The following is a 15362-nucleotide window of genomic DNA, read 5'->3' as shown; positions in this document are numbered from 1 at the left end:
AATGGAGATGGAATTTAAATATTGTGGAGGAGGGGGATGAAGCTTATTTGGTGGGTTTTGAAGAATCTTCAATTTACAGATGCACTGCTGTAAATACGAAATAGAGGAATACTGCCTGCTGCACTGGAAATACTGACACAAACAAGTGATGTGAAAGCTTCCTCCCAAGAAGTAGGGTGCAGAATGTGGACAAACACCACATGGTGCTCTGCAGTATATGGCATTTATTATAGTTTTTGTTTCAATACCGCACGTAATGGCTATCTCAGAGTACTCCAAGACCTTTCATACTTCCCCGTATTTTGTCTCCTTCATCTCAAAGTACAAGGCAGTATGTTAATCCTTTAAATTATCTGCAGCATACATCCTATTAAACAGAAGATGTTTCTAATCCTGCTGCAGCCATTAAACCTAACTTTATTTCTACATATTTATGTATCTATGTGAGGACAGTAATGTAGAAAGCAGAATGTAGAGTATGTAGTATATATTCATAAAAGCAGCTTTTTCTGATATTATTTGTGGCAATATTCCTCTAAAGTAACAAGAAGAAGCTTGCTTTAGGAGTTTATTTTTACGTGGGGCTCCCACTTTCTGTGTTTCTTCACTTTTACTACGCTGCAGTTAATTCCCATCACCGAATTAACAATGACATCTGGGAAAACTGCTGAACCAAACACACAAGAGAAAAAGCACAGCTCCAAAACTGTAAGCTCTATATCATGAAGTAGATGAAAAATAAGTTTATTTTTACACCAGCAGAATATCAGAATTGACAAACTAATCCTCAGGGAACAATACTTCCACCTGATGAAGTAAGAAATCATAGCAAGATTCACAAAAATCACATGCTTAAAACCAGACATTTTCTTCCCTCAGAAATGAAAACTGAAGATACAACAAGGCAGAATTTTTTTAAAGTACAATTATGTCCACCTATGAAAGTCTATGAGAACAATGAAATGACACTTTGATTTGAAATATTCATAATTGGCTTTTAGTTTACATATATATAAAAAATCCATACCTTGTAGAGACCAAAGAAGCCTAAGTCCCTTAATACACTGAGGGCACTAACTCGTGGACCAGTAGTAATTTCTCCAGCCACCTGTAATCGAATCTTGACAATTTCCAGTGGATTGGTAAAGATCACTTGAGAACCTCCAGCCTGAAATTAGAAGTGGAAGGCAATACATTAATGTGTGACATTATTCGTAGCCTACATCCTGTTACATTTAAGAGAAGACATTTTTAATCCTGCTGTAGTTGGTTAATCTATTAGCAGACAAGAGTTTTAGTGTATTAGTAGTTGATGAACTGCAGTTCACTAGGTAGGAAACACACCCCCACTATGAGATGAGTGGTCAGGGAAAACAGAGAGGAAGCAGGTGAGTGTGACCCAGGACAGTCAGCCACTGCAGGACACTGCAGTACATAAGACAGACACCAAGTCAACTCTTGCTGCAAGAATACATTCACCAAGACAAAGTTATACAATCCTGACAAGCCATGAACACTGCAAAGCAAGTAACAAAGTGAAAGGCAAAATTAGTAACTAAGTAAAGAAACTGAGATGTGCATGCCAGTACACAGAAAGTGAAAACATACTACTGAAGAGCAAAAGTCTGGCAGAGGCTTTTTTAATTTCGGCATGACTTCATAAAACAAAGAACACATGGATTCCTAAGATCAGAATGTCAGATATACTGCACCTTTATAAAAACCCAACTGAACTACCAGTTTCAGTACCATTAAATGCTGTCCAATTCAAGAGTATAAGCTCATCGTTATTTGTGCACCAGTTAATAAAGAAAAGAAGGTCTATAGACTGAAGGATTCTATTAATCAAGAACCACTAAATGTTGTTAATGTGTCAGTCTCCATTTGTTGGGAAGACATCACTCAATCAATTTTGAAAGTTACACCTAAAACACAACAGTGGCAATCATTTCAGACTCCCCACCAGTTCCCATAAAGTTCATCTCACAATATGTAATACAGGGCATAACCTTTCTGCTCCACTAACAGATCCCGAGTTAAAAATTTGAAACAGGGGGAAAAAAAGGTAACATGAAGGTTACCTAAGTGTATTCAAAACATAATCATTCAAATCTCATCTGGCCCAAATTCAACAGACTCTCATTCTAACTTCTCTTAATTTCTTAATGACATGGCCCAACAGCTATGCCCTTCTCTAGGTTCTGAAATCACACAAACTATTCAAAGGGCAACCCTCACCCTCCCCACCACAAACCAAGTTTTTTTTCTAGAAGGTAATGACTACAATGAAATGAGTTGCATATAAAAGCACTTGCATCTAGCCATGTCTAGTATGTAAACACTATGTGCACATCTTTTTTAAATTATCCAAATGTTCAAAGAATTAATCATAGCTTGGATTAACTATCATTCAAAATAAAAAATATGTGCAGTAAGATGGTTTAAATAATGTGCTGAAGAAACAGCAAATCGCATGAACAACTATTCCTGCCTACCACTTAGACTGAGCATACACAGTGTGGTTACAAATTAAAGTCTTTACATAACCCCCAAAATATCCCAAATGTTTCCTATTTTGACCAGAAAAAGCATGCTCTTGTGTAACTCAACTGGTTTTGACTTTCAAATTGGCATAATTTAACTGCTTTTACCAAACCAGAATTCTGGTACGTATAAAACTGCTATTCTTGTTGCCATCAGAAATTAGACTGATAAATTATTTGGCACATATGCTGACTGAAACTGAAACATATTAAGTAAGCATTCAAAATAAAAACTTGTTTCTTTCACTTGTCCTTATGGTGAATTACAAATGCCTATAAAATAAACATTTTGCTCTATGTAATACAAATATTAAGCATTCACACATGCCGTCACACATATTTTCTTCTTTAAAGGAAAAAATCCCAATTGCAGGTGATAATGTTCATTTGCAAGTTTGCTATATCAGAGCCCTCCTCTGAAACACACTACTTACAAGCTACTACCAACTGATCTATGTTAGAACAAATAAACTACTTTTCCTCAGTACGATATTCTTGAAGTTCATTGTGGCATGACTCCATGGGAAGTGTTCCTTCAATTTTCACTATGGGAAAACCATATTAAAATTTAAAAGATGACAACAAAATTAAGTTTAATGTATTATTATTACTGTTACTATTATTAATATTAATGCACCAGAACACTGAGCAATTTAAAAATCTATTAAAATGTTTTTTAACATTTAAATCTATAAAAATGTTTAAGTTAATGCCATATTTAAAGAATGGAAATAGAAACATCTATCCGATTTTAAAGGAGAATAAAGGCAAATAATTTCTGAATTCAAACAGTACTTCAGGTACTAGCACATATAAATGCGTACGTCTGCATATCCAACCTAGCCACTTCGACACTTGCAGCATTAGGTGTTTGTGGCTCTGGGTAAATCATACAAGACTTCCGCTTGCTATTTGAAAAATGGGGATGCTATTGTTTACCTACTTTATACAATCAAGCTTGCTGCATTCAAATTTTCAAAACACCTGAGACCTGCATGCACCAGGCATTACTGGAAAGACGGCCAGTTTTGCTGCCCACAAAGAAGTTTTGAAGAAAGACACTGGAAATTTCCAGTGAAGTCTTTCCATGGAACTGTCCAGGTATTAGTGCAGAACTCCCTGAACAACCTTAGTCATCCTCTGAATTTGATCAAAGATACACTCCAAAAATCAAATTGTGAATAACTGAAAGCGACGAGCCAGACAATACCTGACAGAGGGTCTCAGTAGGAGGATTTCTACCACCTGCCTGCTTTGTGATGGATAGGAAAGCTGCTTTATCAGCCCATGCAAAGGCAGTTCTAGCAGTAACAAGTATAGTTGCCTGGTGGGGAGCTTTTATCACTCTATTATTTAACTATCTGTGCTGGTAACTGCAGCTCCTTACTCCTAAAATGGGGGGGAAGCAAACCAGAGATGGCTACTATACTCTCTAATGAAATGATTTCTTGCTTATCTAGTACTGGTAACTCCTATTGTGTTACTCATCATCATAGCATGCAAGTGTCTCATAAATATTAACGGTATTTCCTCCCAGTGCTCCTGTGAGGAAAGTACAATGCCTTTGGTTTTACAAGAAGGGGATTTGAAGTAAAGGGGTTAATTGTACGGAAACACACACAACTTGTAAGAGTCTCATGATATCCTGATCTCCAAACCAGTAGCTTGAATCACAACAGCATTGCTTCTGTCTTTTTTCTGAGTATTCGCATAGTGAATACAATGAAAGAAATCTCATCAACCTATCTTTTTTCCAGTCTGTTCAAGGTGCTGGTATAAATGTTACTGAAAGAAAGAGACAAACCATCATCAGCATATCGTACCAATCTGCTCATTCATTCTGTTTGGCCAAAAGATGACTTTTGCAGCTGAAACATGTGCTCCCGAAGGTCTGAATTTAAAAACTACTCTTTCTGGCCAGAATAAACACAGTGTAAGTTCAGGCTGCTCAAGCTTAATGATTGCTCCACTAAGTGTCACAAAAATCAACTTCATCAACTGTTTAATACGGATAGTTTCCAGTAACAGCAGTTTTTCTATACTTTAGTTGCAAACCCAAATAGTCTCAAATCTAAATCCCTTATCATCTCTTCCAATCATTTTTTAAAGAAACAAATGATCTGGCTATGAAAGCAAATCTATTACTTTTCAGTTATTATCATGTGCTTAAAATAAAAACTGCAATTTCGAGCTATTTATATGAATAGATACCTAGAGGTACTGCAGAGATAATTATTTGTAAGGACCCACAAAGGGCTCATATGATTCTGAAAGAATTTAACATTTGACCTAATCACAAGCACTTATGTCCTTGTTTGATATAAAGCAAGAAAACAAATGGGAAATACCTCTGTCATCCAAAAACTCCTCATAGACACACAGCTAGAAACAGGCATACCTGTAGGAGTTCAATGTGCTTTAACAAATGAACAGCTGGCAATGCACCCACATACGTGAATTTTTAAAAACAAGCTGGGTTGTTTGGATTTTTTCCTCATTTTTGCAGTTCTTCAACTCTGCACTTGGTATGATATCACCCAACACCTCTCGATGGCAGTATAGTCTTGTACAGGAATACAGTACTATCACATGCCTCCTAATTTCCTACTTTACTGAACGGAAGGGAGAAGTAGAAATCATTGAGGTGGCTTTTTCTTTTTTTTTTTTTTTTGTCCATGGGGAAATAAAACCCACTCTGTAGTGAAAAAAAAACACAAACCCCTAGTTTAATAACAACCACTTAACAACACTTCAGTTTAAGCAATGTTTTCTATTTCTTCATGTGTTCAAATAATTTTGCAACAAACTTTACTGGAAAATAAACAGATTTTCACTCCCCCCCATTACACTAAGACACAAAAATTCCTGTTCTTTTTAATGTAACTACATTTTGTGCACTTATGAGATTAGATAAGTAATGAGTGTACCAGACCCAGCTCTCCTAAGGCTTTCCCACCTCCATTTGAAAGCTCCGTTGTAGGTTCTGAAGACACTACAGCTTGCAATTCAGGAAGAAAATTCTGTGTTTTCCATCCAGAAGAGAGTACTACATTCGTTTCCTTTCACCATTATTGTCCATCAGCTGTTCTTGTGCTTTTAATTAACCTTATTACCTACTTCAAATCAAAGCCTTTTTCCTGTTCTCAGCTAAGAGAATTTAGGGTCAGCCTAGATCTTTCTTCTCCACCCCATCCAACTTGTCACATATCACCTTTTAAGGTTTCATGGATGGAGAAAGGATTACTACTGCTGTCAAGAGTGTTAATATTTCCCAGCAATATCACCCAGGGATAGCAATTATGGTAACCATTAAAATACATAAGCAACATATTATACAATTATCCAAAATCAACCTCTGCAAAAGAAATTGTCCACAGTGCCTTGGTTACTCATTCACTTTACAAAAAGACAAGCAGGTGCAAGTTTCAAAATTTTTAGTCAACTCTTTATCACATTCAGTCATACTGAATATTATACACTATCCCAGGCCTTTACTCCTTGCCAGTTGCAGCTTGTTTTCCTGTGCATTTGCTAGTGTTCATTAATTCTAATTGAAGTCAAGGTTCCTGAAGTGCTAAGCATTGTGCAGACACAAAGTATTGTTCCATGTCATAAAAAAGAAAAATAGAAGAAAAAATCTAAATCAAAATGCAAGAATAGAAGAATTACCATCCTCATTGTGTAATAAAGGGCAACTTACACACAGGACTATTCGGTGATTTACCACAAAATCACATACTAACTTTACAACAGAACAAGGCTTAGAAGCCAGATTTATGGAGTGCCACTGCAGTGCTTCAAACTACCTCTGAAAGTCTTGATGTCTGTATGGCAAAAGATCCCAAGAGCATCAGATGAATTATGCTGAGCTGCTGCCTGTTACCACGAGAGCTACCGAGTAACAGACATCTGTCCAAAGTGACTGTTTTACAGATTTCAAAGGTGACAACCTCAATTACATGGCACTGCACGTCAAGGGCAAAGCATACTGGGTTCTCAGAAGCTTGGTTCTATGTTATCTTTTTTTCCCAATAAAGCCAGGCTTCAAAAACCCAGACAAGCCATCTCATGCTATTTTGTGTCCTCTCATTTACGTTCCTATCAATACAGGATTCTGATAATGCTCTTTAGCAATGGGAGTTCATATAGTAAATACCTTTTCTTCAGATCACGAGGAGATTTCCTGAGCCCTCAATCCTCTGCTTTTCACTACCCTGACCAGGCTAGCAAAGAAACAGCTTTCATGCTGCTTAGGCAGAACAGTGTTTTTCTCCAGCTAATCTCTCTTGCCTTCCGAGGACAGGCTTCTCTTGGTCTGCCTAAGGTTTTACTTTGGGCAGTGAATGCTGCTAGAATCGCAGAGTCCTGTTAATGCCCAAGTATACATAAAATTCAAAGCAAGCTCCCTCAAACGCTCATCTAAATGTGCTCATAAATAGAACTGCAATTAGTCTGAACAGGAGTATATTCCTGCTACTGCTCCAGACAGGCTTCCAAGACTCAGATACAAGTTTTGACGATTGTCCTGCAATAGTGTATTAATGACCTAGCTAAACAGAAACAAACACCAGTCCTGTTTGGTTATAAGCACTGACCAAGTTTGCAGTGGGAAAAAAATTAAACCTGTGGATTTCATATTTTCCACGTTAAAGGTAATTCAGTTCTCAGAAGCCTAGCCAAAAAATCGAAGTGGAGCCTACTTGATTGGCATTATAAAAGCAATTAAGTTACAGACCTGTCAAATACGTTAACGTTTGGCTCTGTCTGCTCTACTTGTCTATTTTGACTAGTTGTAGAATCATTTAATGATTTACAGACCTTTCAAGTCTTAAGGCATGGTAGCTGTATTAAAACTGTGGCCCATTATTTCTTGATCACATCATAAATTACTGTGACATCATAAATATCTTCCCTTTTCTCACAGAAAGCTAGACTGTAATTCCTGATTTGAGTTTTAAGCTTTGTCTTTTGGGTTGGTTTTTTTTTTAACCTGCACTGGTAAGCACTAAAATACTTTACTGCCAGTAAAAGAAGGGGTAATAGGAGAAAGGGATGTGTAATAAAATATAATTATTAAAACAAATATATGTTTTATACTGTAATGTATAGTTCTATAAAATTTTGCAGTCGTTATTTCTAATATAATAGGGAAAACAAAGAATACATTTCAAATGGAAATACTATTAAGTATGTTTGTTGGAAAAAAATGGACTTTAAGAATTCAGAATTGTTCAGTTCTTCAATCAGAAACATATCAACCTAAACCTACTCATTCCCGCTTTGTTTTACAGTTTGAAAAATTCTGCCCCCCCTCTCACCTCCCTGATCTCTCTCTTATTTTTCAGGGGAGAAGGGAAAGGAAAAGGAAGCAAAACGGGAAAGTACCTCTAATTTGTTATGGGAGAACACCTTTGGAAAAAATTAAAATGAAAAAGAAAAATTCAAAATAGAGTGAAATCATGTTCTGCACAACTCCTCACCGCTTTCAGGTAAGGCCAGTTTAAACAGGTATCACTGGTGAAAATTTCAGCAAACTATTCTTTAAAACATCCAAACCTGCAAGGAAATACGGGGTGAGGTCAAAGAAAAGCAGGAACTCTACACGAGGAACTTCCCCACCCTTTGGTACAACCTCTTGGAAGGGCTATCATATTACTGTATGTTGCTTTCCAAAACTTCACTATAAGGCTTAAATCGAAGATTAGCTGAAAACTAATCAGAGACAATTAAAACAGAGCAGTGTTGAAGTACTACAGGTTTGGAAACGTGACGTTAAATTTAAGTCCAGATCTAGCTTGGGATTTTTGTAACAAAAGTTTACAACTAGTTTAAAGTATTTTCAGTATGCTAAAAATAGCTACAATTACAGTGGTTCAGAAGACTACACTGTAAAAATGACTAATTAATTACAGTATATTCAGTTACATTATAGTAATTATATTAAACAGACTTTAAATCTAATTAATTTATTTAACAACATCCATTTTATGTAAAAAGAAAACAGCCTTAAATTTAATCAAGGAAAAAAATGTATTAGGAGCTTTTGAACTTTTCCTTAAACAAGAAATGTGAATGTTGGGCTTTTTTACACATGCAGGTAGAATTCTCCTTGAAAGTAATGGAAGTTAGATTCCCTGACTACAGGGAGAACAGACCTCTGAGAATAAATCTGTTAAGTGTTCAAAAGATGTATGCCATTTGCTTTCAAATATGAGCAATCATCAAGACGACCATCGTTACTTAACTATCTCAATAAACTATACCAAAACTTTCCTTTGTGATACCAATTGTTACTTTCTTTTTTTTTTTTCCCAGATATACACGCAGAGATTTTTTTCCCCCTGGTACACATACTGCTCAGTTTCACTTTCCTTATTGCTCAGCCTCCCTTGCCAAACAGAACAGAATTTTATTACATCTAGGTATCTGAATAATGAAAACAAGAATGACACCTTCAGTCTCCTTTAGCCTACAACTTCGAAATGTCTGCACTTTTGCAAGAGACGTAAGAAGTGTGGGAACTGCACTCCATACACCCTCTACCTATATTTTAATGCCACAGAGAAAATGCAGCTCAGATGTGGACTTATCTTTATTACTTCATGAAACATAAACGTTGTAAGTAGCTCAATAAAACTATTTGCACTGGATCAGCTATTTGGCACAATTGATCTGGAATTTCTCATCACATTCCTTTATAAAAATGAATTCTGGACAGGATTTTGCACCTTCTAGATGAAGTCCATCTTAAAACCATATCTAAATTTTATGTTCCATAACAGGGTTGAGGTTGTCCAAGCTGGTCCAATATGTTTTAACTTTTATTACGATTACCATAAACTCTCCAGAAATATGCCTAAAATTGTCTTGACAATTTAAATGAAAGCAGATCTGTACAGGGTCTGTAATTGTACTGTGCTACATGATTTAAACTGGCTAATAGTGAGCACACACTGAGCAGCTGGGAAGGAAAGGACTGTGTGTGCTCGGAAAGGGGAGGGAAAGCACAAGGAAAGGTTAATAAACCAAAATGGTTTTCTCTTTTCTTGCTGAAAATAAAGCCTTTGATTTACCTATAGAATTGTATTAATATATGCAGACAGGGCAACATATTACATAGCTATTTCTTTTAGTCACACTATAATACTTCTTCTGTTTTCCTTCGTATTTTGTGTTTTACAATCACTCTTTATTTTGCATTTTTGCATCTCTTTCCCTGTTACTTCCAGACACACAATGTAATCTTTTCAATTAAATGTGAAGCTGTTTCATTTAAGGAACTAAGCAACGTAACCATCTCACCTAAAAGCTTAGTGTTAAAGGCAACACATCAAAACCCCCAAAATAATATTTATGCCACGTTTACAAACAGAGTTTTCAATTTGTTAATATAACTCAAAATAAAAGAATAATTGCCACTGCTGTATCAAAAAAGAAAAAAAATCAGGTTACTTTTAACAGAAGCTTTCTGTGAATTAAGTTTAAAAGAAGCAAGCAGCTAAACTCAGTATACTGACTAGTGACCGGTTTGTATTTACAATATAAAAAAAACCAGACCATTAAAAAAGGTTACAGAAACGTCAAGATTATTACCACTGTACAAGAAAAGATTTCAAGTTGTACTTACAGCTTACCCAAGAGCATCCTTTCATTAAAGAATCCCTGAACGTAAGTTAACAGCATTAGCAGAAATCAAACCTAGCACATTTGTGCACTTTTTCATTAAAGGAGGTTAAGTCAGATTTGTGGTTTAGACACTCAACAGATCCCAGCTCTACGGTATCATTACATTATGCCTCGGAACTGAAGCTTTTTAGTAGCCTAATAATAAGAAGAACTATATAGGATTCGCATGAGTGATGAGAAACCTAAATGCACAGCAGAGACCAGAGTTCATGGTGGGTGTCAGGCATTGTGCAAATCGGGAAGTTATATATATATTTATGTGTAACAAATACCACAGTTACTAGGAAAATTTCTTACAAAGGGGATAGAAACTGTGAGTTAGTAATTTACATAGCAACCCTCCTTAAGAGTCTGTGTAAAAATATAAAGGTTACACTTTAAATTATATTCTGGGGGGTCTCCAAAAAAATAAATCTCAACCAATCTATCACTTTCATCTTTACATAATAAAAAGCTAGGAAACAGGCTGTTAACTGAACTAAGTGCCACAAGGTTATGAAGTAAAAAGATCTATTTTCTTCTTTTCTTCTTTTTTTTTTTTGAGGAGAGAAAACAGTTTACAAAACAGAAAAAGGCTTGTTCAATGAAACAATCAGCTTTAGTTACAAGTGCAAAAGTCAGCCATGTGTACTAATTCTCAGTAATTATGATGCAAAGCTAACTCCTTGGGGACTTAAAAGTCAACGCCTGGCAGTGGTTGGGCAAACACTGGAGTGGAGCTACACAGGTGATACTGACCCCTTCAAAGCCCTTTGTGTTACTGAACAACCCAAACCATCCAAGTATCTGCTTGTTCTCCCTTTCTTAGGTATTAACGCTATACTGTACTCACAGGGCTGGTATTTAAAACATTAAAATCTAGCACGCATCCCAACACACAGCCCTTGCATAAGCAATGAATACACTCCAAGGAAACAGAATCGCACAAGAATGAAAATTTAACATCTGTGTTTCTAACACAATCACAGCTGAGAATTAGACGTGGAGAGCAGAAAGGGGTGACAGGGCAGGTGTCTTTTACGAAATTCATCTTAGTTGGCTGCCCCTTTTTAGACTCTAACACATCATGCACTCCTGTCTTCTTGCCTCCCACACATGCGATTACCACATCGTGAAACGAGGTAAAAATCCAAGACTGAAAATTTTCGAAAGCATTCAACAGTGTCCTTATTGTTTCCACGGTGAAATTGCAGGTTTCATGTTGGCTTAAACAGGGACAAGAAGTTAGGCCAATACAAGGCTGAAAGTTATAGGAAAATGCATGTCTTTCATGCATGTATTTACACCATGAGAGAAAAATTCACCCCAAAACACTCGGCACCACTTGTAATGAGAGTCTCTGTTGCTAGTCTGAATTGGGTTTAAAATTACAAAAAAAAAACAAACCACCAAAATTAACAACAAAAAAAACAACCCCAAAAAACCCAAAGACCACCTGCAGAAAAGACAAGTTGCAACCTATCTACCTGGCACTAGACTATGCCCTTAAGTGGAACACTCCAGTTAAAAGAAAACTCAGGGCATTCTGCCACCACACGTCTACTGCTACAACTTTATGCAGCATCTCGTTGTTAATATATATATTTCAAATACCAAATAGGACAAGCCAACATTTACAGCACATTTAAAATATGTCTCAAACCACCTATCTCTTAAAGCAGACCCTTAGTTTACAACGAACTACTGGCAAAAAGCTTGCTGCAGCATTCTCATGAATGACAGCTCTCTGTAAAGAGTGCTTTTTGTACTGCATTAAAAAATTCACAGCAGTCTGTAAAAATAAAAACTCTAGATCAAATGACATTTTAAATGAAAATTTTGCTGAATTCTCTATGGCTGCTATGTTCATAAGACATTTTATCAGCATAAGGGGCAAACACTTTTTACTCTGGCAAGCGCTTTATTGCATTTTTCCTTCATTTACAACATGCTTTTTATTTAGGGCTTTAGAGACCCACATTCTTCTCTCCCTCCCCTTCTTTTTTTTTTCTCTCCTGAATGCTCCTAAAGTTACAGAACAAGGGGATCCTACCTGGCAGTCTACAACAGGTCAGTGATCAAACAGAAGGAGCAGTGAGACAGCAGCCAAATCCTGCCCCATCTCCTGAGAATTACAGAAAGCCAGGGCTTCTCAGCCTGCAACGCAACTGAGCCACTGCACCCTCAGGCTCAGATAATCGTAGTATGCGCTCTGCAAGCACAGACAGCACAAATCTCCACACCTACTGAGGTTAAGACACAAGCATTTGATTTTAAGTTGCTGCTCACTGTAGTTTTTAACATAGGTAGAAGCTGCTTGAAAATGTGACCTCATCAGTCTTATGACAGCAGAAACAAAGATAGATTGAAAATATACCAACATTGCTCTGCCCCAGTGATCAAAGCCGGGTTAAATAAAAAGTGTTCTTTATCTGTAAAGTGCACTGGTCTTTGAACAACTATTCATTTTACCCAAAGTATTTACATTTGCTTGAACAAAATCAATACACCAGATAAAGTAAGCTGTAATATGAACAGACAGAACTAGACCAAACTGTGAAATATTATCACTTACCCAGTAGTATGCCAGTTGTTCATTAAGATACTACTTTGTGCAAGCAAAACATTCTTAAAAACTTAGTGGGTTTTAAATACAGCCTACATTCAGGAATGCATTATGTACTGAGTTAAGATCACACAGCCTACGTCTGCTATGAAATCAAAGAAGCATGAGTAGTTTTTGCCATTTCAAAAAGCCAGTATCACTGCAAAAAGTGAAAATTAGTGGGTGCAATAACACATCAGGAAAGAAGTGACGTGGCAGAGTGGGTGCCACAAAGTAGTAACTAATGATTAACTTCTGGAAAGGTTAGCATGAATTCTCTTTAGGCCATAAGCTACAGTCAACATGAATAAAGACACATTCTTTATTAAGGAAACAACTCTAAGCTGTGAGAATTATACAGCACAGTTAAAAGGCACGATGCACAGAAACATTTACCCTTTCATCAAGAATGGCTGGCCTATCTAGGAAAGAATTGAGATGCTCTAGAAGAGTCTGCTCTTGAACAGGATCTGTGGTTAAACAGAAGCCTTAGTCCACATAGTTAATCTTACACTCCGCACTTTCATGAATCTCAGATGAAGGAAATGAAAGATACTTACACAGCCACCAGCAAGAATTTCTGCAGCCAGTGGGACAGAACCATCTTTAGTCATAAACTTATCTCTCACAAAATCATTAACCTTTAAAAAAACAAACATTTATGAAAGCTGATAAATTAAAAGGTTGGAGAAAGCACTCATTAGCTGCAAATTCTGTGCAACTGACAATGCAAATACATCAATGAAACTTCCAAACTAATACGCCAAACAGATCTTAGATCTTAAATGAAATACTCTAAAGCTATGTTTTACTAACAAAGATTTGCATCTTAATTATAAATATTTACTATTGAAAAAATATACCAATCACTAATTAAATAAAATCATTATATGAAAATTAATGATAAAATAGGATTTTAGAAAAGCTGTGTTTACAAATTTAAATATAATTTCAAATTAATATCAGAATGTTCAATAATAAATTTTAACACAACAGTAATTAAATTAGTAGTATTAAGTACCTTTGTTTTTTTTAAATGCATACTACTACCTTTGGTGAATACTAGCTTATGGGCTAATAAAAAATACATTAAAATTGGGTTCTAAGAAATTCTTCAGTGCCTTAAAATCATCCAAGAAATAGCAGAATTACTGAAGTAAAATATTTAGGGGGGAAAAAAATGCATGCAACAAGTTCTTTTCTTACTGACATTTCACTACATGCTTATAGTATCTCCTGTTGTGCTAAAATTAAACATACAGGACCACATGGAGATACAAAACCAGAAGTTCTCCAAGTCCAATAAATAATTATTTATTTTAACTAAGAAATGAAACCAAAGCCTGCACTACTTACAAATAAGCAGATGAGCTGAAACACTTGAATAAGCTTGTTAAATTCTGGAGCAAGTCCAAAAACAAGTTTTCAGTAACATTCTTAAAATGCATTTGTATTTGTATTTGCACATGAATTGTATGCCATTTTTGATGTTCGCAAGTCAGACATAAACAGTTACTTTGTGTTTCTTGTAATTAAGTTTGTATCAAGCAAAAATGATGGAATACACTCTGCCACGTTGCTGACACATAAGGATAAAAATTGCTAACGTGGTATAATTGTAATTAGGTACACTTTACAATGTGGAGAAATGTGAAAACAATCTATTTGCAAACTTACAGTAAGTTTTATGGCCTTCTCTGGTGCTACTCCTAATAGCTGCGGCAGCAGACCTGTAACACGGAAATAGAAAATTCAATACATTAAGGAACTTGGTATTAACTAAACAAATCAACAAATAAATGTAGAGATCAGCACCTAGAAATGGGCAATTTTTACAGCAATTTTGTGTTATTAAATTTAATGAGAGTACTTAAAACATTCCAGAACCAACTCTGTGCTACCACTTCAAGTGCTACCGCTGCCTGTATGTATTTGTTTCAGTTTTTAAAGCTTTTTTAAATCAGTAGTATCAGTTCAGTTTATGCCTAAACACTAATACAGATTTGCCAACCTTGTTACAGTATTCTGTCATAAACTAACATTTATTTTCTGCTTTATCATACAAAAATTTAGACTTTCTTATTAATTTTGTGAGATACATGATGAATCCATTTCAAAAATCATGAGTCTAGTAACTTTTTCCGGAAAAAGCAATGGCATTAGACAGCAGGACCCAAAGGGACAGTAATCCAAATAATGCAAAACATTCGAACGTGTGACTGCACTCTTGAGGTCTTTGCCCAGCTAACTTAACTAGTTCTTAAACAAAGGAAGTTAATGCTGCTTTCTTCCCAGATATGGAATTTCCTATTTGATTTTGGTAGAAGTGATGCACTACAGAACCGGAAGTAGCGGGAATCTCTGTTGGCTTCACTTGCTTGAAGTGAACAGTTAATACTTCGCAAACTTTTGGATGACACAACTTTAAAGTATGCAAAGCTTACAAACTACCTGGGGCTTGAATGGTGATGCAGGCATTCATCAGCATAATGAAATTAGGACACCATTCGGAAATGCAAGAAAATCACCGGCAGCTATTCCTGGTGCAG

General features: G+C 36.0%; 1 protein-coding gene across 2 annotated transcripts in view; it reads right to left on the bottom strand.

The window, feature by feature from the left end:
• Positions 1 to 15362, bottom strand: part of SLC25A13 (solute carrier family 25 member 13) — a 100094-nt gene that overhangs the window by 15654 nt on the left and 69078 nt on the right. For both annotated transcript variants that reach the window (XM_080611097.1, XM_080611098.1), the window contains exons 12-14: positions 14491 to 14543; positions 13374 to 13454; positions 1028 to 1168 (exon numbers count right to left, since the gene is read on the bottom strand). In XM_080611097.1, the coding sequence (XP_080467223.1) occupies positions 1028 to 1168; positions 13374 to 13454; positions 14491 to 14543 (275 nt within the window). The remainder of the gene's footprint in view (positions 1 to 1027; positions 1169 to 13373; positions 13455 to 14490; positions 14544 to 15362) is intronic.

The sequence above is a fragment of the Psittacula echo genome (assembly GCF_963264785.1).
Source record: "Psittacula echo genome assembly, chromosome: 2".
NCBI classification, from domain to species: domain Eukaryota; kingdom Metazoa; phylum Chordata; class Aves; order Psittaciformes; family Psittacidae; genus Psittacula; species Psittacula echo.
This window is presented reverse-complemented; position numbering and strand designations above follow the sequence as displayed.